We start from the raw sequence: 23434 nt of genomic DNA on the forward strand, positions 1-23434 counted from the left end.
CTTTTCCTATATTATTATCCCCAATAAATATCGTATCACTACAAAAACTGGTTTGACGATCAACGTTAATCCAGGATTTCGTAATAGTAATGCAACTTTATCAGGGATTGCATCAAAGATAATAGCATAATATTTTGGCCTCATACATTTGTTGAGAAATTCAGAATATGTAACATATATATTTTAATACCTAAATGGTTATTTTTGGTAAATTATATTTGATGTCTCTCTACGCTTGATGTTGTGTCATGCTCTTATCTGCCGGCAGGGGGCACTGTCTCGTAACCCTCGCACTGAAAAAGATAAAAAAAAATGTTTTGCTTATTCCTGATTATGCTTTGTAAATAATAATATAATATGCGGTAAAAAGCAATAAACATATTTGCTGAAATGCATAAAGTGATTTATTAAGACTTTACTACAGTGTGTCTGCTACACATTTGTGCATATAATATGACAATGCCCATGCGTGTATTTTAATACCTGAATGGGTAATTTTGGTAAATAATATGTGATTTCTTATGTGAAAGTTGTCTCAGAAGAAAACATGTTGGTTTTCTCACCAGTAGTGTCTTGGTCATCTGATGTTGTGTCGTGCTCTTATCTGCCGGCAGGGGGCACTCTCCCGTAACGATCGCATTGGATCAACGCGCCAATTCAAGAAGAAGAGAAATCAACATCCGACCAGAGCGTGACGAGAGCAGCAACAAAGTATTTACAATTTTTATTCTCTTTGTCCGTTTTGTTGTGCTTACTTTTTGCACATATCATACAGAGATAGTAATGAAATACTACAATTGTTTCGGTTGGTTCGCGAAATAGATAACGTTAATTACTGTTCCTTACTTATCGCAACAACAGCATTGCGTTGTAGTATTGTTTTTTGAGATGTTAATGCTGTGAAAGTATAAACAGAAATCGGTTTACTATCTTTTCGGTTTGTTTTAGGTAACTTAAGTTGGCAAATTGGTGTTTGTTTTTATCGGATGCTTTTGTTTTACAGGACTCCGGTCATGTAAATTACTGCGGAGGATTTGATCTGGAAAACATTACAATATCTTAACTCTTACTATTCCCCCTTTATTCATAATGAATCCCTCAAATATTTTTGGTAGACCCCAAACTGCCTTTCAGCCCACAAGCAACAGTAATCAGTCTGGTAACCTGTTCCAGTCTATCGCACAGCAGAACACAACGCAGGGTGTTGGCTTCGGGCAGACATCTGCATTTAGTCAGCCAACTTTTGGTCAGCTAACAGGGCAGCCTTCTGGCTTTGGCCAAGCCCCTACTTTTGGGCAGACACCTGCTTTCGGTCAGAGTGCTGGATTAACTCAAGGACTGGGGCAACCATCATCTTTTTCATCTTTGGCATCAACTCCAGCCTTTGGACAGGGGTCTAGTTTAGGTCAAGGGACACTGGGATTTGGGGCACCACCTCCTTCATACGCACAAGCCACGAGTCAAAACCAAGTGCCTGCGTTCGGTCAGGTTTCTGCATTCGGACAACCGTCTGGATTTGGTCTTTCCTCTGCCGTCACTACACCGTCCACCAACTTCAGCAACAGTTCTTCCAGCCAGACCAGTTTTAGTCAGTTTTCTTCTCTGCCTGTACCTACAGTAACATCAAGCTCCTCTGGAGGAGGCAGACCTGATAATCCTACCGGTGGCATTGGGACCCAATTTAGTTTCAAGCCTCCCAGTGAAGCTGTTTTCAAACCCATTTTCAGTGTCAGTCCAGAGCCTCCTAGCCTAAAGGCGTCTTCAGCTTCAGAACTTTTCGGGACATCCAAGACTGTGGACAGCGGTACTTCTGGTGGTTCTCTCTTCTCATGTGTAAAGCCAAGCAATCTGGGCTTTAGCTTTTCCCAGCCGGCGGCAGCCCCATCTGTTTCGATCCCAAGTTCGAATTTTTCACAGGAGACACTCGGTGGTGGCAGCAACATAAAGTTCACTTTCTCTCAACCTGCCAATCCTTCAAGTAGCGCTGCACCTGCTTCTCAGCCTACCACTCCATCCACCTTCAGCTTCACAACAAAGACCCTCCAGCCTCAAATAGAGACCAAAGTGCCTGCGTTTGGTGCTCCTACCATAGGATCATATGGATTTGGGGCCTCAAAAACCGAAACCACACAAAAAACAGAGGAGAGAGCCGGTGATGGGCAGAGCAGCAGAGGAGACACGGTTTTTGGGAGTTGTGGCACAAAGCGTAAAGAGGAGATGCTGGATCCAAGTACTGCTCAAGGAAAAACAGATAAAAGTGAAAATGCTGAAGCGGGCGCAGATGGCCCAAGACAACCAGCCAAACGAGCACTAATGAGGCCCCGGGGCCCTGTTGGAGGGCTCTTCCGTAGTGCAATGTCTGATTTAATGAAGTCCAAAGTCAGCCCTGTAAAGAGAGAAGGTCCTCCTCCAGAAAGACCTAATCCTCCTGGTCCAGCTGGTGATGCATCATCTACGACAACACTAAGGTGTCAGGATCCGACAGTTTTGAGAAAAGCAGATGAAATTTGTAAGTTGAAATAAATGTATAATTTATTATAATATATTTATTTATTCATCTTATTTTGTTTTATTTTTTATTATTATTATTTATATTATTACATGCTTTGCCTAGAGGTTGCAAATTCATAGTCGTGGTCTCGACCTGAGATGGATTTTAGACAATATTAAAGGAGCTTACATCTATTCTTGGCTCTTTTTAAGGCTGCTTTTTCTTGAATAATCAGTCTAAGTCATTCATTTAAAAATAATTTTATAAATGAAAAGTAAGTTTTCTAAAAAAAATAAAAATAAACTAATGTTTGGCACAACTATAATTTTGTCTACAAGTAATTTCGCACATTTAAATTTATATTTTCAAATTAAACGTTTTTTAGGATCATGGGAAACATTTCAGTCATTTTCAAGTAATTTTTATTCATAGCAATGCATTTTTATAATGTGCCAGGAATAAAAATCTGTGCTAACATTGTTTTCTTTGCTCATCTTATAGCACCTGAGGCTGACTCTCAGACACCCACTCCAGGTAGACGTGCTGTTCGAAAGGAGAGCACAGACAGTTTAGGTGGCCTTTCCCCATCTGATGCCACTGTCATTCAGTGTAAGGACATACCATCCAACCTCAACAGGAAGGATATTGTTGCACAGCATTTTGGGCAATTTGGGAAGGTGCTGAAGGTGTACTGCAGGCCTCAGAAGAATCTAGCCATTGTGCATTTTCAAGATCATGTGAGCATGTCTAGTTCACTGTATAATAATCAGTGCTTAATGTCAGAAAATGAAATACATTTAATGTGATTGTTACATCTTTTTTACCTCTTAGGCGTCTGCTGCCAAAGCCAAAAAGAGGGGGAAGGTATTTCAGAGAAATGAAATTCATATATTTTATCAAAGAAAAAAGCCAAGTGAGTATGTTAGGCCTGTTGTGTGCTATGAAATTATATTGACTGTTTACAAGAACTGTGCCAATCTTTTCACATTATGCTCACAAGTGCTTATCATTTACAGGTCCAAGTGAAATAGGGGCAAAACCTACAGAGGTCAAAGATCACGAGAGCGGAGAGATGGAGAAAGCGTCTGAATTGTTGCAGCCTTCACGTAATCGCAAACCTCTGCCTAAATTAATGGACTTCTGCGCCACTAGTGCTTTCACTAAAGGGTAATGTATTAAATGATTATATAATTGCAGGTACATGGTTATATTTTATAAGATGTACATCGCAAAATAAAAACAAACAAATGTGAATTAGGTGCGTTTCCATCAAGTTGTTTGAAAGAATGACGGTGATATTGACCATTAGTAAATTAAAAAAGGCCGCGCTTAGAAAATGGAGAGAGGACTGCATTTAGTTACAATTGGGCAAGTTATAAATTTACTAGCAGTGCAGCTTATAATTGCCAAACTGAATTCTGTGCACAGAAGAAGAGATACAGAATTTTTAGCAGGAAGGGCATTTTGGGGTCGTCGAGCCCCAACCTCAGCTGATACAGCTAGACGATTAGTCACATGGGTTTAATGTTCGCTCTCCCATAATTTGTATGAACTCTTTTTTTTGCATGAGTCAAAAACCACCTCAAGCGAGCATATAAACTTTTTTATGAATTAAGGGATTTTTATTTGAAATTTGGCGTTTTCATCACTCGTTTCTGCGCTATTTCAAAATGCGCATAAAATCACTGTGATGGAAACCCAGCTACAGACATACGATACTGTCAACACTGTTACTCTTTCGGTAACAGAGTTTTACACTGACGGACTTCGAACAACAGAAAATCATGATTTTCAGCTATATTAGACAGTTTTACAGAAAATATGATTGTTATAATGGCATGTAACATCTTGTGATCCATGACAATGAATACCAAATTATTAAAAAATTATGACCAAATGTACCTGCAATTAAATAATCACCCATAAATATTTAACTCTGCTAATGAGCAGCCATTTGCATGCTGGTTACTTAGCTCAGGATTATTTATTGTTGCATGTATTATTGCAGCTCTCCAATCAAGAAGTCTTCAATTGCTAAAACTCTTCAGTTCGAAAGTGAATCGCCGCTGGAATCAGTCTCAGAGGAGCGAAGTGTAGAACGACCTGTTATCAACCTGCCCTCAGTTCTCCAGCCTCTGATTGGGCAGGTGGCTGAAACGGCAGAGGAGAGGTACCGCCTCCTAGAGCAGAGGGACAAGCTCTTACGGCAGGGTAAAGCTATATGCACTTTGGTACTGTAATTGTTTTGACAACTTGCATAAAACCACATTAGTAATAGTGAAATATTGTCTTTTTCTCCCTTAAGCTCGGCCCAAAAGAACGGACCTAGACATGTCAAAGGTTTTCGTGGGAACATGCCCAGATATGTGCCCGGAAAAAGAGAGGTACATGAGGGAGACCCGTAATCAGCTAAGCGTCTTTGAGGTCGTTCCAGATACAGAGAAGGTTTGTGACAAAAGAATGCAGTTAATTAAAGCTCAGAAGTAGCAGCCAGTCCTTGCTTTAAAATATTTTTTGACATATTTCAGGTGGACCATTTTGCTGCCATCAAAGAATACAGTAGATCTTCAGCAGATCAGGAAGAACCTCTCCCTCATGAACTTAGGCCACTTCCTGTGCTGAGCATGACTATGGACTATCTGGTGACTCAGGTTATGGACCATGGCGAGGGAAATTATCGTGACTGGTATGATTTTGTCTGGAACAGAACCAGAGGAATTCGCAAGGTGAGCAACTTTCATAATTCAGGGTTCCAACAGGTCCTTAAAATCTTTGAAAGTTTGTGAATCTGGGAAAAAAATTCAAGGCCCTGGGAAGTTTTTAAAAATAAACATGCATAGATATAGGCCATTGAAAGTGCTTGAATCTATTTTGTGCAAGAAGTTTTCTGGGGGAAAAAAATCCACATTATTCCCTGTGTAGTGTAGGATAACGAAATAAAAATTCTAGACTTTTTTGCTTTTTTGCATACTTGTGTTTGACACATGAAAACGTCTAGGGTTACGTATGTAACTGTTGTTTCCTGAGAAGGGAACGAGACGCTGCGTCTCCCTTTCATACTTCCTGCATTCCTGTAACGCCGTCTTTGGCCATATTTCAGATAGCTATATACATCCCGACTCCCGCGTCACCCTGTCTTTGTCGTTAAGCCTCACCATTGGTTGAATTTGATATACACATTCAGACGCACTCCCCCCTGGAGGCGTCCCCAAAGTGTCACCGCAGCGACGCAGCGCGAGTTCCCTCGAAAGGAAACTGTACCAATGTATCTTTAAAGGTAATACGATGTAACCTTGCTCTCACTTGAAATGTGTTCCCACGTTTAGTCCTTAAATTTGAGGGTATTGGACCTGGAAAGTCCTTGAAAGGTCCTTGAATTTGAAGTTAACTAAGGTGTTGGAACCCTTATAATTAAGACCTTGTTTTTTCTGATGAATGACGTTCTCCATCATTCATGAACATATTACATGTGTATGTTAACCTCTACGGTTTGTCTTATTTGTTTCAAAACTGCCAACTAAAAGTCATCTGTCGTTTCAGGACATTACCCAGCAGCATTTATGTGATCCGATCACGGTGTCGCTCATCGAGAAATGTACCCGTTTCCACATTCACTGCGCCCATCACCTCTGTCAGGAACCCATGATGTCTTTCGACTCGAAGATCAACAATGAGAATATGACAAAATGCCTGCAGAGTTTGAAGGAGATGTATCAAGACCTTGCGACCAAAGAGGTGTACTGCCCCAATGAGGCGGAGTTCCGCCAGTACAACGTGTTGCTAAAGCTCAATGATGGAGATATTCTTCGGTATGGATGTGAAAAAAGCCATTAAGCTAAAATAATTATAATTTTGTTTTCTTTTAGTCCTGTGAACTCTGATGTTGCTCTTTGAAGTACATGAAGCTTTTTATATCAGCAGGAAGTGTTCACAGACATTCCTTAATTGATGCATGTGTTTTTGTGTGAACGCAGTGAGGTGCAGCAATTTCGTAAAGAAGTGCGAGAGTCTCCGGAGGTGGATTTCGCTGTGCAGGCCTTTGCAGCGCTCAACAGTAATAACTTTGTCCGTTTCTTCAAACTTGTAAATGCGGCTTCTTATCTGAGCAGCTGCATGCTTCACAGATACTTCAATCAGGTAAGTGCATCTCTATGAAGAATTATATACTAGTTGCTAAATAGGAAGGTTAGTGTATTACTAAAGAGCCTTTCAAGGGATTTACAGATATAGTGGAGTGAGAAAACAAATACTAACTCAATCCAGTATGGTTCTGATTTAGCGTGTAAATAATTATTACAATGTATGTCTGTCTTTCCCCGTTTGCTTAGGTGAGGAGCAAGGCCCTGAAAATCCTCAATGTGGCCTTTACTGTCGGGTCACAGAGATCTACTATTTTCCCAATCGACGACTTTGTCAGAATGCTTATGTTTCGTAATGCTACTGAAGCAGCAGACTTCATTCAGCAGTTTGGCCTCAGTGTCAGTGATGGGTATGTCTTGTTTAAGCCGTATCATTTGGGAATGGGTTTATTCTTACATGCAGTAGTATCATTTTGCAGATGCAAAATTCTTTAAGGCTGTTAAACTGATAAGATTTTGTGACCGTTCACCCAGCCTGGTAGAACTTAGCCGGACGGCCTATCAGGAACCAGATTGCTCCCTGCCGCAGAAGAAGTCGGTTGCTATCGAGAGGAAGAGAACTGTGCTGATTGGAGAGGTGGTCAACAGTGGGCCGCTGCCTAATCCACCCCAGCACACCCCGGTTTGCAGCTTTGACTCTAGCAACAAGTATACTGGAGATCGTCTGTCCATAGATCCTCCACCAGCCGACCTGAAAGGTATAAATCTAGTGAGCATTTGTATGAAGTATGCCCCTGTAAAATGCATTTTTACTTAAACAGGTTTGCCATTTTTGCAGGGTATTCACAGAGGCAGGACATGCCTGAACCACGGCTGTTTGGAGAAACCTCTGCCACAGCCGAACCTTTGAAACCCAAAATCACAGAGGAAACTGGAGAGAAAACTCAGACGGCAGAATCCACTCTGCCGAATTCCCAGCTGATCTTCCAACCCATAACCACCTTACAGCCAGCCCAGCCCCCACCTCCTCCACCAAAACCAGCATACACGGATCAGGTGAGAGACTTGTGTCAAGACGATCTGGGGTTTAAAGATTACTTCTTCCATACCTTATATGCTGTTAGGATTGTTTGCAAGCATTTTCTGTAATTTATTCACCCCCATGTCATCCAAAATGTTGATGTCTTTCTTTGTTCAGTCGAGAAGAAATTCAGTTTTTAAGAAAAACGTTCCAGGATTTTTCTTAATTTATAGACTTTATTGGACCTCAACAGTTTACTGTTTCAATGCAGTTTAAAATTGCAGTTCAACGCAGCTTCAAAGGGCTCTAAACGATCTCAAATGAGTCATAAATGTCTTATCCAGCAAAACGATTGTCATTTTCAGCAAGAAAAAAATAAAAGGACTTTTAGGGGCTGTCCACACGGAGACGCGTATCAATGTATACGTAAAATTTGTTATCGTATTGGCGTTTCATCCACACGGATCCGGCGTTTTTGAAACCGGGTCCTAAAGTGGATAAATCTGAAACCGACACCCTTGCGGTTTCGTCTGTACAGCCAATCCGTATATTTTGTGAAGCGAAAGCATCATCACATCACGTGTCGGAAGCGTCACACGTAACAGCAACAACAATAACGCCGGACTACGTGATTGTGTTCGTGCTACAGAAGCTACTAAAGCCTACTAGCTTTATTACAGCAAAATCTATTGCTTCTATGCAATTGCGGTGACCAACCATGACCAACAAGCGATAATGGACAACACCATACGTTGGTTATGCGCATGCTCAAAGTCTTCTTCTCCGTGTATAGTGTATATCTGTGGCAGAATTACAGCGCCCCATACTGGTCCGGCATATATACTACACCGCTTTCAGTCGGTTTCAGTGGTTTCGTGTTTACGGATTATTTTTTTAGAGCAAGGAAAAAAAATGATCGGATAGGGAATGCACCGGCTTCGTGTGGACATAGCCTCAAACCACAACTTCTCGTTTTGAACCAATGTGTGACGTGCCAGCACAACCTTACGTAATGCGTCATCATGTCAAAAGGTCACACTTCACATATTTGAAATGCACATTTGCAGACCATTTTAAACAATAAACTGACACAAAGACATGAATTTTAACCTCTTAGTTTTGAAAGCTCTGAGAGTGTAGTTTTCATTTGTCATCATTTTGGGAAAAGATCGACATAATGCGAGTCATTTTCTAAAAGGTCACGGGCCCCCCCAAGCGACCCACTGGTTTTTACATATTTATAACACTAATACCCTATCCTAAACCTAAAGATCTTGACCAACTATGTATCTTTGGAAAGCTCTAAGAGTGTAGTTTTTATATTACATCACAATGTCTGTAAAAGTATGACGTAGTGAGAGTCAGTTTCTAAAATGTCATGGGACACAGATGGGCCCAATTTCTCTTTACATATTTGGAACACTAATACCCTGTTGTAAACCTAAAAAACATTGACAAAGTATATATCACTGGAAAGCTCTAAGATTTTAGTTTTCATATATAATCATCATTTTGGTCGGGTGATAAAAATAATGTAGTGACAGTTTTTTGTTACATTACCCTTCCCCATAGGAATGCATATTAATTTTAGATATTCATAACATTATATCCTAGTATAAATCTACATAAATGTTGACAAACTAAATATCATTGGAAAGCTCTAAGAATTTAGTTTTCATTTGAGCAGTTTTAACAATTCAGTGACAGTATTTTAATAATTTGTGACAAGAGTATGCAGCAAACCGTTGACACCTAGTGGCCTTTGTTGGTAAAACCACTTAAAAAGTGTCACAAACCAATTTTTTTTTTAATTTTTAACTTTTAACTACTTGAGACTTATGGCTTCATGTTTACATTATTTCTTTCAGTATTTGTGAAACATTTAGATTTTATCAAATTAATGTTATTGCATTATTTTTAATTATTAAAATAAATTTAAACTGCTATAACAATTTTTCTGTTTAATATTTTCACCTCCACTTTCACCTTTTCACTTGAGTGAAAAACTTTAAATTGTCCTCTTTAAAACAAGACCAAGATTCAGCTTCTAGACTAGAAAATGCCAGAGTTATATTCATTTGAAGGTGCACATCAACTTTTCACCCCCCCACTCAAAGGGTTGTGGTGACAATTAAGAGGTTTTAAACTGTTGGGGTCCAATAAAGTCTATTAAATCAACCAATATTAGGGAGTAAATAAAAAAGTAAGACATTGAGATATCGTCCGGTATTTTTTTCCAATAACTTTTTGTGCAATAACTTTGAATCATTTAGGTGGTTTGTATCTATACATAAGTTTAAAGAAAAACATTTCAGTTTTAAAAACTGTGTACAGCAGTCCTGTTTTCTGAGTTGTATGCATCCTCATCAATGTGATCTTTGGCAGGATATCATGGCTGTGGTGGACTCGGTGCTCAATGATGTCCTGGACGTAGAAGTCTCTAATGTAACTCGTGCAGCTGCTGATTATGTGTCCGCTGCTATTAGGTACACATTTCATTGTTATATAACTGCTTTAAAATACAGTATATTTTCTCTCTACTGAAAATTGGTTTTCAGAACATCCAATGTTGGTGTAATCTGCAACTTCTTAAATTCAATGATCATAAAAGGTGGTTTTGACGAAAGCAAGTTTCTGAGCAGCATTAACGCAAAAGCTTTATTCATGGAACTTTCCAATTCAGATTTACTTGCATGCTTTAGTTATCCTGGTCCATTTTAAACTAGTATTGAATCTAGTACTGCGTTCGTCCTACAGTGTGGCTGACAACGAGCTGGAAACGATAGTGAGTGAAGTCAATAAACAGATGCTGGAGGAAATATCCACATCAGAGATCAAAGCTGAGAAGGACAGAATTGCAGAAGAGAAACGCAGGATGGAAGAAATCAGGTATGTGAGAGACACTTCATCTTAATTTAGTACAATAGGAGTGTTTGATTTGTATAAAATTATTCAAACTTTCCTTGATTGTGTTTGATGTCAGACGAAAAGAGGTCTTCCTTGAGCAGTTCAGTGTTGAGCTGTCATCTAAGATCAGTGAGGAGGTGCTAACTGAGACCATCTGTGAAACTGCTGAGGCTGAATTCAGGTACCAGCCTTACCCTAACTAAACATCATGGGGAGTCAAGCACATTTTACTATCTATTGTAGAAAGTGCTGTGCAAATAAAATGGAATTGAATTGTTATGACTGATTTCATGAAATTCATCCAAACCAAACTGGCCAAAATAATACACTGTCCTTCAAAAGTTTTTGGAAGACTTAATCTTTTTTTTTATATTTATTTTTTGAATAATAGTTAACCCATCTAACTATGGAATAACACAAATGATAAGAGCCTTCCACAGTTTGGACAATTGCAATAAATATACAAATCATTCTAAAAGCATCACGTTCCGCGCTCTAGATTACTCCTGGGATTTCATTTATATTTTCAACTTGGGCAGAGACACTTTTGAGGTGAATAGCGTGTGTTTTCGCGGCAATTGCGCCTCCCAATTCGAGTAATTTGCATCAATCCCGTGTCTCTTTGTATCTTTGCATTGACTTTGTATGTAATTTACTATGCAAATCGTTAAAGGCGTCATAGCGTGAAAATTAGACTTTTTTCATGTTTAAGTGCTATAATTGCGTCCCCAGTGCTTCTATCAAACTAGAAAATGTGAAAAAGATCAACCCAGTAACTTTAATTGAGTAAGCCATTTTCTGCATGCATGTGAAAGGTCGTTTAGATTTCGCCTTTTTTGTGAGGTAGGTAAGGCGAATTACAATAATACCGCCCCCTTTATTTGCACTATTCAACCACAGCACTGCCATTTAGTGCAGATAGAAAGAGGGAGAAAAGAAGGACTTGACAGCACAGTTGAGTTTGAATAACAACAAACCACCATCATTGTGATCAGTGTTTGCATTTCATCTGCTCACAACACACCCAAAACGGCACACTTTTGTTCAGGCCTACAAATTAGCATTTTTAACATGCTATAATAAATTATCTATATGGTATTTTGAGCTAAAACTTCACATACAAACTCTGGGGACACCAAAGATTTATTTTACATCTTAAAAATATCTCATAATATGACCCCTTTAATATTTGTGTTTTGTGTGTACACCCCATTAGAAGGATCTCTTGACAAAAATGCAATAAAATATACATAACTATATTATCAATGGTGTATAAAGATCTTACAAAATGAACTGTATTGTTTTTGTTACCTTAGAATAAGCCGTTTTATCTACATACACCGCGGGTCCCCTTACATGAAAGTCGCCATTTCGCGCTACTATGTTTCATGTTCATTTTTTTAATAGCTCTAAGCATACACCTTTATATAATTTTTTTTAAAGATGATAAAACATGTTTTTGACGGCACATGATGTTGTTCTTTCAGGTTTGCATTAGAGGAGAAAGAGGCTTTTATTGCTCAGTGCTCAAAGGAGGAGAGTGACAGGATAGTGGAGGAGATGCTTGCTGAAGAGGTGACGGCAATGGCACAGGAGGTCCTGGATTATGAGTTGAGACGCATCCGCAAGTTCATCAAGAGGTTTGTGCAGCTATCTCTTTTTTTTTGTGTGTGTTTTTGGGAATACTATGGGTTTCTTAAATAGGGCTTAATTTTTAATTTGAAATAATTTTTAAGAAACTATGACAGAAAAATGAACACATACTAGATTATTAATGAATTAACTGGTTTTAACAGAAACCTCTAACAAGAAAAGCTGCGTGATGAAGTGAAACTAAAGGGTTAATAAACACAAACTGATGCGCTTTCTATATGACACACTCTACATAATACTAAGCCTTATATACAACCTAAATGTATTATACAACATGGAAGACCTAAACTAAGTTATGTACTAGTAAAGTTTAACTCCTGTTGTGGATGTGCACCATAACTGTGCACTTTTAAACACATCCAAGGCATAAGCTTCATAATATTAAGCAGCTTTAAATCTTTTGCTATCATTTTAGCGAATAGCTATGTTGTGTTATGCTCTCACCTGTTCTCAGTCAAGATGTGCTCGTATCGGTATGTGGTATCTCTTGACGTTTGATGTTTAAATATGAGATGATATGAGGAAACTTGTGACGGTGCTGTACATTTTGCATCTGACTGACTGTATTTTCATCCTGCCGAAGTGAATCCCAAAATCACGGCATCCTTTTAAACCATAGTGCATCAGTGATGTGAAGTGTGTTCGGCTTCACAGAATTGCGCGGATCTGTGGTTGCGGCAGTGCGGGTGGCATACTTCATCTGTTTGTTTTTGAATCATGCATGTTAAAGTTACTGATGTCATACGCCGGTTTGCGTAGCTCAACACAACGTCAAACACGTGACGCACCCAGTTTTTAATACCACAAGCACTTGTAATGCTAACCAGACATCCAAATGCCACCATATCCAGAATAAATTAATAAACCCACATGATCATCGTTTTCGTGATCGATCATCGATGCCACATTCGATTACTCGAGCAATCGAGTACTCGTGCCCATCCCTAGTATGGTCAGATATGACCTTCCTTCTTTTCCACAGAAGTACTACCAGCAATAAAGACTAAGGTCAGATGTAAGCTTTCCAACCAGGGAGGAAAACCTTGTCTTTGAATTTTATTTTCATCATACGTTGTTTTAATAAAGGTGATTGTGACATTTCAAATAAGCCTTTGACTTGCATGTAAACATTTATTCCACTTTGTAGAAAATACCGCCAAATTTATTTATTGTGTATCACCATTCACCAAAAAATTACCGAGATATGAATTAAGGTTGATATCGCCCAGCTCTAGTCTTAAAGGTGCAATGTGTAAATTTTAGCGGCATCTAGTGGTGAGGTTGTGAATTGCAACCAACGTCTCAGTCCACTGCTCACTTCTTGCTTTTGAAACACATAGAGAAGCTACGGTTGCCGCCAGACAAATATGTCATCGTTGGAGACAACTTAGTAAAAAAGATGGTCTGTTAAGGGCTTCTGTATAAACATGGCTGCACAAAATGGCGGCTTCCATGTAAGGGGACCCTCTGTGTATGTAGATAAAACGTCTCATTCTAAGGCAATAAACACATAACGGTTCATTATAAAAAGGTCTTTATCCACCCCTGATAATATAGTTTTGTATATTATTTTGCATTTCCGTCAAGAGATACTTCTAAAAATTACACACTGCACCTTTAAATGATTGTCCATGCAGATAGTGAGTACCTGAATAGCAAAGGAAGTCTTTTCTTCTTTAAAAACCATTAAAGAACAATTCAATGTATGTACTGCAGGTGGCTTGATGTGGTAGCTGTGCGTCGTCAGCTGAAGAGACAGATGCGTGGCTTCCCTGCAGCCCCAGGCTGTGTCGATCCACGGTTCAAATTAAAGGCCTTTGTCCCCAGTGCCCCTTCAAGCCCCTCTCTGGACCTCCTGGCCCAGGGGATGGTTAACCTGGGCAACTCTGGGAACATGGCTGTGTCTTGCACAAGGTGAGCATACAAATTAAGATGGCTACACTTTGTGGATATTTTTGATGTGCTTCCTAAGAAACCTCAATGATCCGTTTTAAAAATTATAGGTTGCTTAAAATGAGACAGGAAGCAGTTCATCAAATGAAAGTTTCTTACTATTATAATCTTTTACTGAGGTGAGTGCAACTTTTAAAAATATGCTAATTTTTTGAAGATTCTCATATATTGTCTATATGCTAAAATATAATTTTTTCTAGTGAGCGTGTATGGATGCCTCTTGACCTGCCCACCCTTGTGGCAGAAAGCATTCCTGATGCACCTAACAGGATCTTCTGGAAAGCCAGTCTTTTATTGCCCAGCGACTGTGATAGTGACACAAGCTTTGCCAGCAGGTAACCAAATGTGTGATGGGAAATCTGTGAGTTTTTTTTAAACCATGTGAAATTGTGCATGACCTCTAGTTCATCCATGCAGGATTATGACAGATTGGCTTGAGGTGAAATTGGGCGGAGAAAATACAAGTGATGAATTTGAGAAAGAACAACAAGGACCCCTGAAAACGCTCTGTGTTAGTCACAGTTTGAGAAACGTTAGAGAAAACACTCATGAAGTTCACATCGCTATAAAGGTGAGCTTTCGAGGTTAAGCCACTTAATACCACATATATTGACTAGATGATTAAACAGTGTGTTTGTGTGTACAGGCATGTCATGGGCCATTGTGTGAGGAAGATCAGTGCTTGTTAGAGAAACGAAAGGCGCTTCATGGGACCAATGCACTGCTTTTGCTACTGCCCCCTGTACTGCAAGAGGAGGAAGATGTGACTCTGCTCTCAGCATTTCTCCAGCTGAGACAGGTGCAGCAAGCCAGCTGCTGGCACTCTCCTTTACCCCTGGCTGTAGTGGTTACTGATAATGAAGAGGATGTTATCAGTGACCAGGGTTTGGAAGAAGGTAATTTCAATGACAATATTGATGTTATGACTTAGTTTGATAAGAAAGTACATTTAAATCTGCGGTCTGCTTTTTGTATTTGTCACACTTTCACAGCCCTCAAGTTGAAAACATTGGTCAAAGATGGTCTTATCTCAGAATACATCTTTATCCACATACCAGCAGCCCTCAGTGACCTGCAAGGCTCAGCGCAGGTTAGTCTGAAACACATTAATTAGAATCTGCAGTTTATTATATAAAAAATTAAAAGACCACTTCAAGATTATTTTCAGTTTTTCTAAATACTATTTATAGGTACACTCTTAGAATGGTTAAAAACAACACATTAGTTTTGAATCTGGGACAACACACCCACCACCCATCTCTGTTTCATTATTGAAACGACACATTTTGTGTTACTTTTAACACAAAATCAACACAAAATGACAGATAATGTGTTAAAATTTCACGTGTTAAAAGCTTAACACAAAAAGATGTGTAAAAAATTAACACATCCTTTCTGTGTGTGTTAAAGGATTAGTCAATTTTCTTTTAATTTACTCACCACCATGTCATCCAAAATGTTGATGTCTTTCTTTGTTCAGTCGAGACGAAATTATGTTTTTTGAAGAAAACATTCCAGGATTTTTCTCATTTTAATGGACCACAACACTTAACTGTTTTAATGCAGTTCAAAATTGCAGTTTAAAAGGACTCCAAACGATCTCAAACGAGGCATAAGGGTCTTATCTAACGACACGATTGTCATTTTTGGCAAGAAAAAAAAGCACTTTTAAACCTCAACTTCTCGTCTTCCCCCATTCGTGTGACATGCCAGCGTGATCTTGAGTAATACGTCGTCACGTCAAGAGGTCACGGATGACGTATGCGCAACTACGCCCCAGTGTTTACAAGTGTGGAGAAGGAGGACCATCCGGCGTTGTTGTATATCGAATAATACTAATAAATGTCTTCGTGTCAGTTTATTGTTTAAAATTATCCGCAAATGTTCGTTTCATATATGTAACATGTGACATTTCGACTTCATTATGCAATTACTTGAGGTCGCGCTGTCTCGTCACACAGCTGAAGGAAGAAGAGAAGTTGCGGTTTAAAAGTGCATAATTTTTTTTCTTGCAAAAAATGACAATCGTTTTGTTAGATAAGACCCTTATGCCTTGTTTGAGATCGTTTAGAGTCCTTTGAAACTGAAATTTTAAACTGCATTAAAACTGTTAAGTGTTGGGGTCCATTAAAGGCCATTAAAATGAGAAAAATCCTGGACTGATTTTCTTTCTGTAATTTCTTCTCAACTGATGTGCCCTGATATGAATGACTTCTAACATTTTGTAAAAGTTACCAACAATAAGCATAGTCTACAAGCTATGTTTTTCAATTTTAGATATTATTAATGATATAAATGTAATGTTAAAGGGACACTCCACTTTTTAGAAAATATGCAAATTTTCCAGCTTCCCAAGAGTTAAACATTAGATTTGTACCGTTTTGGAATCCATTCAGCCGATCTCTGGGTCTGGCGCTACCACTTTTAGCATAGCTTAGCATAGTCTATTGAATCTGATTAGACCATTTATTGATTTTACGCAGCGCCTGAAAATAGTCCCCTTGGTAACTTTCAATAGGAGAGGACTATTTTCGGGCACTACGTAATATCATTGCGCCCCCTGCAGCCATGTCACAGCAGCAAAGTCCTTGATTATTACGCCAGAATGAGACTTTAGTTCCCTGCCATATCTGTCTAGAAAATCGCAACTTTTAATTTTCCGTTGGCCTTAGTACACGATGTAACTACAGAAGAGTCAAATTTTAAATAGGAAAAATATCAAAACTCTTTGTTTATTTTTGAGCATGATGCTAAATGGTTTAATCAGATGCAATAGATTGTGCTAAGCTATGCTAAAAGTGGTACTGCCAGACCCCAAGATCAGATTCCAAAACTGTAAAAATCAAATGTTTAACTTTATGGGAGCTGGAAAATTAGCATATTTTCAAAAAAAGTGGAGTGTCCCTTTAACATGTAAAATATTTTATACTATATAAAATACTTTTGAAAAAGGCAGTTGAAGCTGAGCAGTGATTTTAGTTTATCAAAAGTATTTTTTTTTTTTGTTAATATTCCACCTTAGATGAGTGACATAGTGAGATGGCTTGCGTCCCGCTCCTCTGCTGGCCCGGTCCTCTCCTCTCAGACACTGCTCCAGGTTGTTGAATTAGGCCTGTGCCATGAGTTCCACTCCAGGCTACAGAGAGACCAGGAGGACAGAAAACATGCAGGTCTTCCGTCTCAGCACCCAGAACCCATAGTGCACCTCTGTAACAGCGTGTTGAAATTCCTGGCAGATGTCGTCTCATCCGACCACCTGACCAGTCTCTGCTGGCCACCTCCAGAGTTTTTATACCCTGAGAACATTGAGATGATTCCTCATCAGGCCTGGAACTCTCCGGAGCACCTGAACTGGCTGAGGAGGGCCATTCTTAGCCGTCAGCTTCCTGAATGGGATCTGCCTCCTATAAGTGGTAGGTTCTGTTTTTGAAAATAACTTGGGTGTCATTTTGATAAAGCATTGAATTGGTTTGTGTGTTTGTATTATCAATGTGTATACTGTAGTATCCTGTGAAACTAAAACCTAACCTCCTTTTCTCAGCTACATGGCCACACTTGTGTGCATCTATACTGAAGTATGTATCCCAGATACCAACCTCACCCTTAAGCCAACCCATCCTAATGTCCCGCCTAGAGAACCTGCTGAGAAGGGTGAACTTCCAGTGCTTAAATATGAACAGTGCAGATGAAGATGACCCTGTGGAGAATAGACCGTCTTTTTACGATATTCCCTGGGATGAGATCATATGTCTGTGTGTAGAGCATCGTATGAAGGACTGGAATTTACAGCCGCTTATGGCCGAAGGTAAGAGTCGCAGACTTAAAGGGATAGTTCACCCAAAAATGAAAATTCTGTCATTTACTCACCACCATGTTGTTTACAAACCTGTATGAATTTCTTTGTTTTGCTGAACACAAAGGAAGATATTTTGAGCAAGGTTTGTAATAGTTTTTGAGCACCATTGACTTCCATAGTAGTAATTTTTTTCTTTTTTCCTATTATGGAAGTCAATAGAGCTGCTTTATTTTTCAGGTTTTCCAGACTACAAGTCGCACTTTTTTCATAGTTTGGTGGGTACTGGAACTTACAGTCAGGGATGACTTGTACGTCAAAATTATTTCATATGAACCAAGAGAAACCATTACCGTCTACAGCAGCGAGAGTCAGCTCTATGCTGCTCCTTTATTTATGTAAATCAATGGATTCAGCGATGTGGAATGACTTCAGGACATTTTTTAACTTGATTTGGCTTGTTGTGTTAATTTAGCGTATTCAGACTCCCAGGTATGTTTGATATGGTATTGTGTTTAGTGAATAAATGATAATGTTACGTTTACATATACAGACACCTATTCATTCTGCTGTTCTGTGCTATTGTTTAGTTGAATAACTTGCCTTTCCAGATTAAATGTCTGTTCTCCGGCTTGGATTTTGTGAAATAATTTTCTAAATAAAGTGATGTATAGTCCAGTGCGACTAACACTCACCTAAAGGATTACACCTGTTCAATTGCTCATTAATGCAGTTATCTAATCAACCAATTAAATGGCAGTTGCTTCAAGGCATTTAGGAGTGTGGTCCTGGTCAATACAATCTCCTGAACTCCAAACTGAATGTCAGAATGGGAAAGCTTGACACCGCCGTCGGTGTATGAATGAGTGAGTGAATGGGAAAAGCAATGTTTAAGTAATTTTGAGCGTTGGATGGTTGTTGGTGCCAGACGGGCTGGTCTGAGTATTTCACAATCTGCTCAGTTACTGGGATTTTCCAGCACAACCATTTCTAGGGTTTACAAAAAATGGTGTGAAAAGGGAAAAATATTCAGTATGCGGCAGTCCTGTGAGCGACAATGCCTTGTTGATGCTAGAGGTCAGAGGAGAATGGGCCGACTGATTCAAGCTGATAGAAGACCAACTTTGACTGAAATAACCACTCGTTACAACCGAGGTATGCAGCAAAGCATTTGTGAAGCCACAACACGCACAACCTTGAGGCAGATGGGCTACAACAGCAGAAGACTCCACCAGGTACCACTCATCTCCACTACAAATATGAAAAAGAGGCTACAATTTGCACAAGCTCACCAAAATTGTACAGTTGAAGAATGAAAAAAAATGTTGCCTGGTCTGATGAGCCTCGATTTCTGTTGAGACATTCAGATGGTGTCAGAATTTGGTGTAACAGAATAAGAACATGGATCCATCATGCCTTGTTACCACTGTGCAGGCTGGTGGTGGTGGTGTAATGGTGTGGGGGATGTCTTCTTGGCACACTTTAGGCCCCTTACTGCCAATTGGGCATCGTTTAAAACCACGGCCTACCTGAGCATTGTTTCTGACCCTTTATGACCACCATGTACTCATCCTCTGGTGGTTACTTCCAGCAGGATAATGCACCATGTCACAAAGCTCGAATCATTTCAAATTGGTTTCTTGAACATGTCAATGAGTTTACTGTTCTAAAATGGCCCCCACAGTCACCAGATCTCAACCCAATAGAGCATCTTTGGGATGTGGTGGAACGGGAGCTTCATGCCCTGGATGTGCATCCCACAAATCTCCATCAACCGCAAGATGCTATACTATTAATAAGGGCAAACATTTCTAAAGAATGCTTTCAGCACCTTGTTGAATCAATGCCACTTAGAATTAAGGCAGTTCTGAAGGTGAAAGGGGGTCAAACACAGTATAAGTATGGTGTTCCTAATAATCCTTTAGGTGAGTGTATATATATTTTTCCTCTTCAAAACGCATTTTTGACTGCTGCGACTTATACTCTGGAGCGACTTATAGTCCTAAAAATATGGTATCTTCCTTTGTGTTCAGCAGAACAAAGAACAGGTTTATAACAACATGAGGGTGAGTAAACTACAGACTTTTTGGGGGGTGAACTATCACTTTAAGGAAATACACTCCAACTTCACTCCGGGTTTTCTTTTTCATGCGTCTAACACGTATTACCATTAATTCCATCTGAATTTCAGATCTTTTTCTTTGTTATAAAACTGTCTGTGTTTGTATTTTTTCCTTTTGCTGTCACAGATGCCCTCACTGATAATGGCGAAATTCTCGTGTACTTTAACAAAGACAGCTTGGAGGGTTTCCAGCCCCCCGACATCTGGATTGAGGCTGTGAAACAGACATACCATGAGAAGCAACGGGCATCCGAAATGTACATCTTGTATTTGTATTTTTTGCATTATAATCTAATATAACAATCACATATTTCACAGAGTTGTCTGACAATTACGGTTTAAAAACAGGCTTAAACTGAATTTCTTTTTTTTATAGCTTAAAGGTCAGAGTGCCTTCAACTGCATCCAGACGCAGACTTCTAAAGCAGCAACTTTTTCAAAGCCAGATAGACGTGGAGGACCGACCTTCCGTTCCAGACACCACAGATGTCCCCATAGCGCAGCGCCTTGAACGTATTCTCTCTTCTGTCCGCAAGATGAACGTTGAGGGGAAGAGGTTTGCTTTTTCAGTTTTAATATTATGATTAACCAGAGTTTGCTTAATGTTTGTACATAACACAGACTATATTTTAACGTGTCTGTAGGATTGGAGATCAGATTCAGCGTCGGATTGAAGGAGATCACCCCGCCTCTTTTAATCTTGATCTGTCCACTGCCCTCCTCTCAACCACTCCTTTTATCACAAACTCCTCCCACAAGCGCCCTGGCTCTCGCACAGTCCATATACAGGTACAGTTATACCAAAGCCCTGAGCATTACATTAACTAGTTAAATGTAACTAGTTAAATGTTATGTAGCATTTATTATAAATGCATTTTATCTGTATGTTATTTGAAGGAAATGGGATCAGATGAGCCTGTTGAGAAGCAATCATCTCCTTTCCTAAAGAGCACACCGTTTACTCCAGACACCACACATACTTCTGTAGTAGAGCAACTTCAACATACTCTCTCTGTTGTTCAAAAGATGAACATCGAGGGTCAGAGGTTAGCTGAAAATTTTTTGGCTATTCCAGTGGGTTTGAGACTTCTATTGCATTACAATAATTAAGTAGTATGAAAATGAAGTCTTTTAAAAATAATAAAAATGTAACATAGTACTAAATATTCTGGTTTGTGGTCAAAATTACAGTCCTTTTAAAATCTAGAAAAGCATACTACACTTGGGTTTGACTTTCGTTTATACCGCGACTACAGAACCAGGAATGGTTTCTGCTGCAGTCATTATATTACATCATACTGACATCCAAGATTTTATGTTTTTTATGCAAATTAATTTTCCTTACTGGTCAAAGTCAAAATGTACTTTATTAATGTCATTCAAACTATACAACGTGTACACAGCAAAACGAAATTGCTTTCCCAAGCCCAATGTTGGGGTAGGTACAGCAGTAGGACAAAAACATAGAGCTGCTATGAGCAGTACAATATCATATATATTTAAATTCCCCCATTTGACAGACATAACTTATTTAAATGTGGAACAATATGCACAGAATATGATGATATGATGCATTGGAAGATTTTTTTGTTTCAAAAATGTATGACAAGGCAATACAAAAATGGTGATATCTACTTTTATCTGTAGGATTGGAGAGCAGATTCAACATCGGATTGAAGCCGATCCTTTGTGCTCTGCCACTTTTCCTTATTTCCTTCCCTCCACCCTTCTCTCTTCACCTCCTTTGAACATAACCCCATCTCGAAAGCATCCTGCTGCTGCTGATGATGTCCACAAACAGGTACATCTATAACAGACCCTTGAACATAACTACAATTAAAGTAAAGTTAAAGGGGACATATCATGAAAATCTGGCTTTTTCCATGTTTAAGTGTTATAATTGGGTCCCCAGTGCTTCTATCAACCTAGAAAATATAAAAAAGAATAACCCTGTAACTAAGTTTTTGTAAACAATTCTCTGCAAGCATTAAAAATTACTTCTACATATTTTTATGAATTATTTTACATCTGAAAAAAGTCTTGTGAAATGTTTCCTTTAAAAAGTAGTTTTTATTGCAAATGCTGTAAATTTATTAATTTGTGTTATTTTAAGGAAATGGAAATGAATGAACCAGCTGAGAAGTCATCTCCTTGGGAGAAAGGCAGGCCAGTGTCTTTGTTACAACGTCTGCAGGACTTGAAACGAGAAATATCAAGTCAACAAGAGGAGGATCGTGTGTGTGGTTTTAAACTGAAGTGTCTTGTAGACATGGTTGAGACTTGAAGCTGTTTCAGGTCATCACAATAAAGATGAATAAGTAATTTGACCAACTGTTGGTCATCCATTTTCAAAACCATGATCTTTGCATGTAAATCTTTATTTAAACATTGTTAGAATCATCGCGTTTGTCTTTAAAGATGTGATCAAAGTTCAAAAATATTTTGCTGAATTAAAACGTATATTTTTGGACAACAATAAAAGTGAGTTTTATTTCACTTTTGTATGAGTTTTTTTATTGCTTTAAATGTTAAACAATGCTGTGAAGTATGTTTTATGGATTTATATTGATTAATTTCTGTGTTTTGCATTGCCTGGGGTAACCTAAAGTTTTAAATAAGCAATTGCCAAAAATACATTGTATGGGTCAAAATTATAGATTTTTGTTATGCCAAATAACATGTTACATGAGAGTATTTTGTAAATTTGTAAAAACAAAACTTATTTTTGTGAGTGGATGCAGTGCTAAGGACTTCATTTGGACACATTCGAAGAAGATTTTCTCAATATTTTGACTTTCAGATGATGCATTTTAAAATATGTTTTTTGAAGTTGTTGTTTTTTTTGTTCTTTTTTCATTGTTTCTCTGTATGTCTATTTTAGAGCACAGAGTAATGTTTGCATCAATGATGTATGTTATGTTTACTAATCATAAAAGCATAATAAGAAATTCATTGTGGAAGTGACACGATTAAATGAAAATTGTACATTGGAAAAAAACTTTTGCCAATATCTTTATCTTTCAAGTTTAATTTCCCACAATCAAAGAGAATGTGAGCAAAAATCACGACTCAGGAGTTATTTTTCAGTCCCCGTGAACTGGATGTTGCAATATCTACTAATTACTTTTGGCCCAAAACCTTAAGGCTTCTGCCAAAATACACTTAGGATGAGAGGGATTTCATCTTTCAACATGACAACGACACAAAGCACATCTCCAATCAACAAAGGAATGGCTTTACCAAAACAAGATACCTAAATTGCATCGGTGATCTGAAGAGGGCTGTGCACAGGAAACACCCAACCAATTTGACACAGAATGCTTTTGCAAAGAAAAATGTCAAGATGTGTGAAAGTGAGTGAGGCTTACTCATTAAGATTGAATGCTGGGATAAAATATAAAGGTGCTTTAGCTTA

The 23434-nt window shown here is 38.7% G+C and overlaps 1 protein-coding gene across 1 annotated transcript; it reads left to right on the top strand.

The window, feature by feature from the left end:
* The first annotated feature begins 585 nt into the window (after positions 1-585).
* Positions 586-22515, top strand: mcm3ap (minichromosome maintenance complex component 3 associated protein). Its single transcript, XM_055215253.2, has 31 exons — positions 586-711; positions 1004-2509; positions 2993-3228; positions 3323-3404; positions 3508-3658; positions 4500-4702; positions 4797-4936; positions 5020-5217; positions 6032-6300; positions 6466-6628; positions 6820-6980; positions 7105-7328; positions 7409-7626; positions 9977-10077; positions 10349-10480; positions 10575-10679; positions 11986-12138; positions 13868-14065; positions 14155-14223; positions 14305-14439; positions 14522-14675; positions 14751-15000; positions 15097-15194; positions 17127-17517; positions 17646-17909; positions 20147-20276; positions 20396-20575; positions 20664-20808; positions 20917-21065; positions 21667-21820; positions 22133-22515. Exons 2-31 carry the CDS (start codon positions 1090-1092, stop codon positions 22301-22303), a joined length of 6444 nt encoding a protein of 2147 aa, XP_055071228.2. The 5' UTR covers positions 586-711; positions 1004-1089; the 3' UTR covers positions 22304-22515.
* Positions 22516-23434: the final 919 nt, after the last annotated feature.

Source organism: Misgurnus anguillicaudatus, chromosome 17, assembly GCF_027580225.2.
Source record: "Misgurnus anguillicaudatus chromosome 17, ASM2758022v2, whole genome shotgun sequence".
NCBI lineage: Eukaryota > Metazoa > Chordata > Actinopteri > Cypriniformes > Cobitidae > Misgurnus > Misgurnus anguillicaudatus.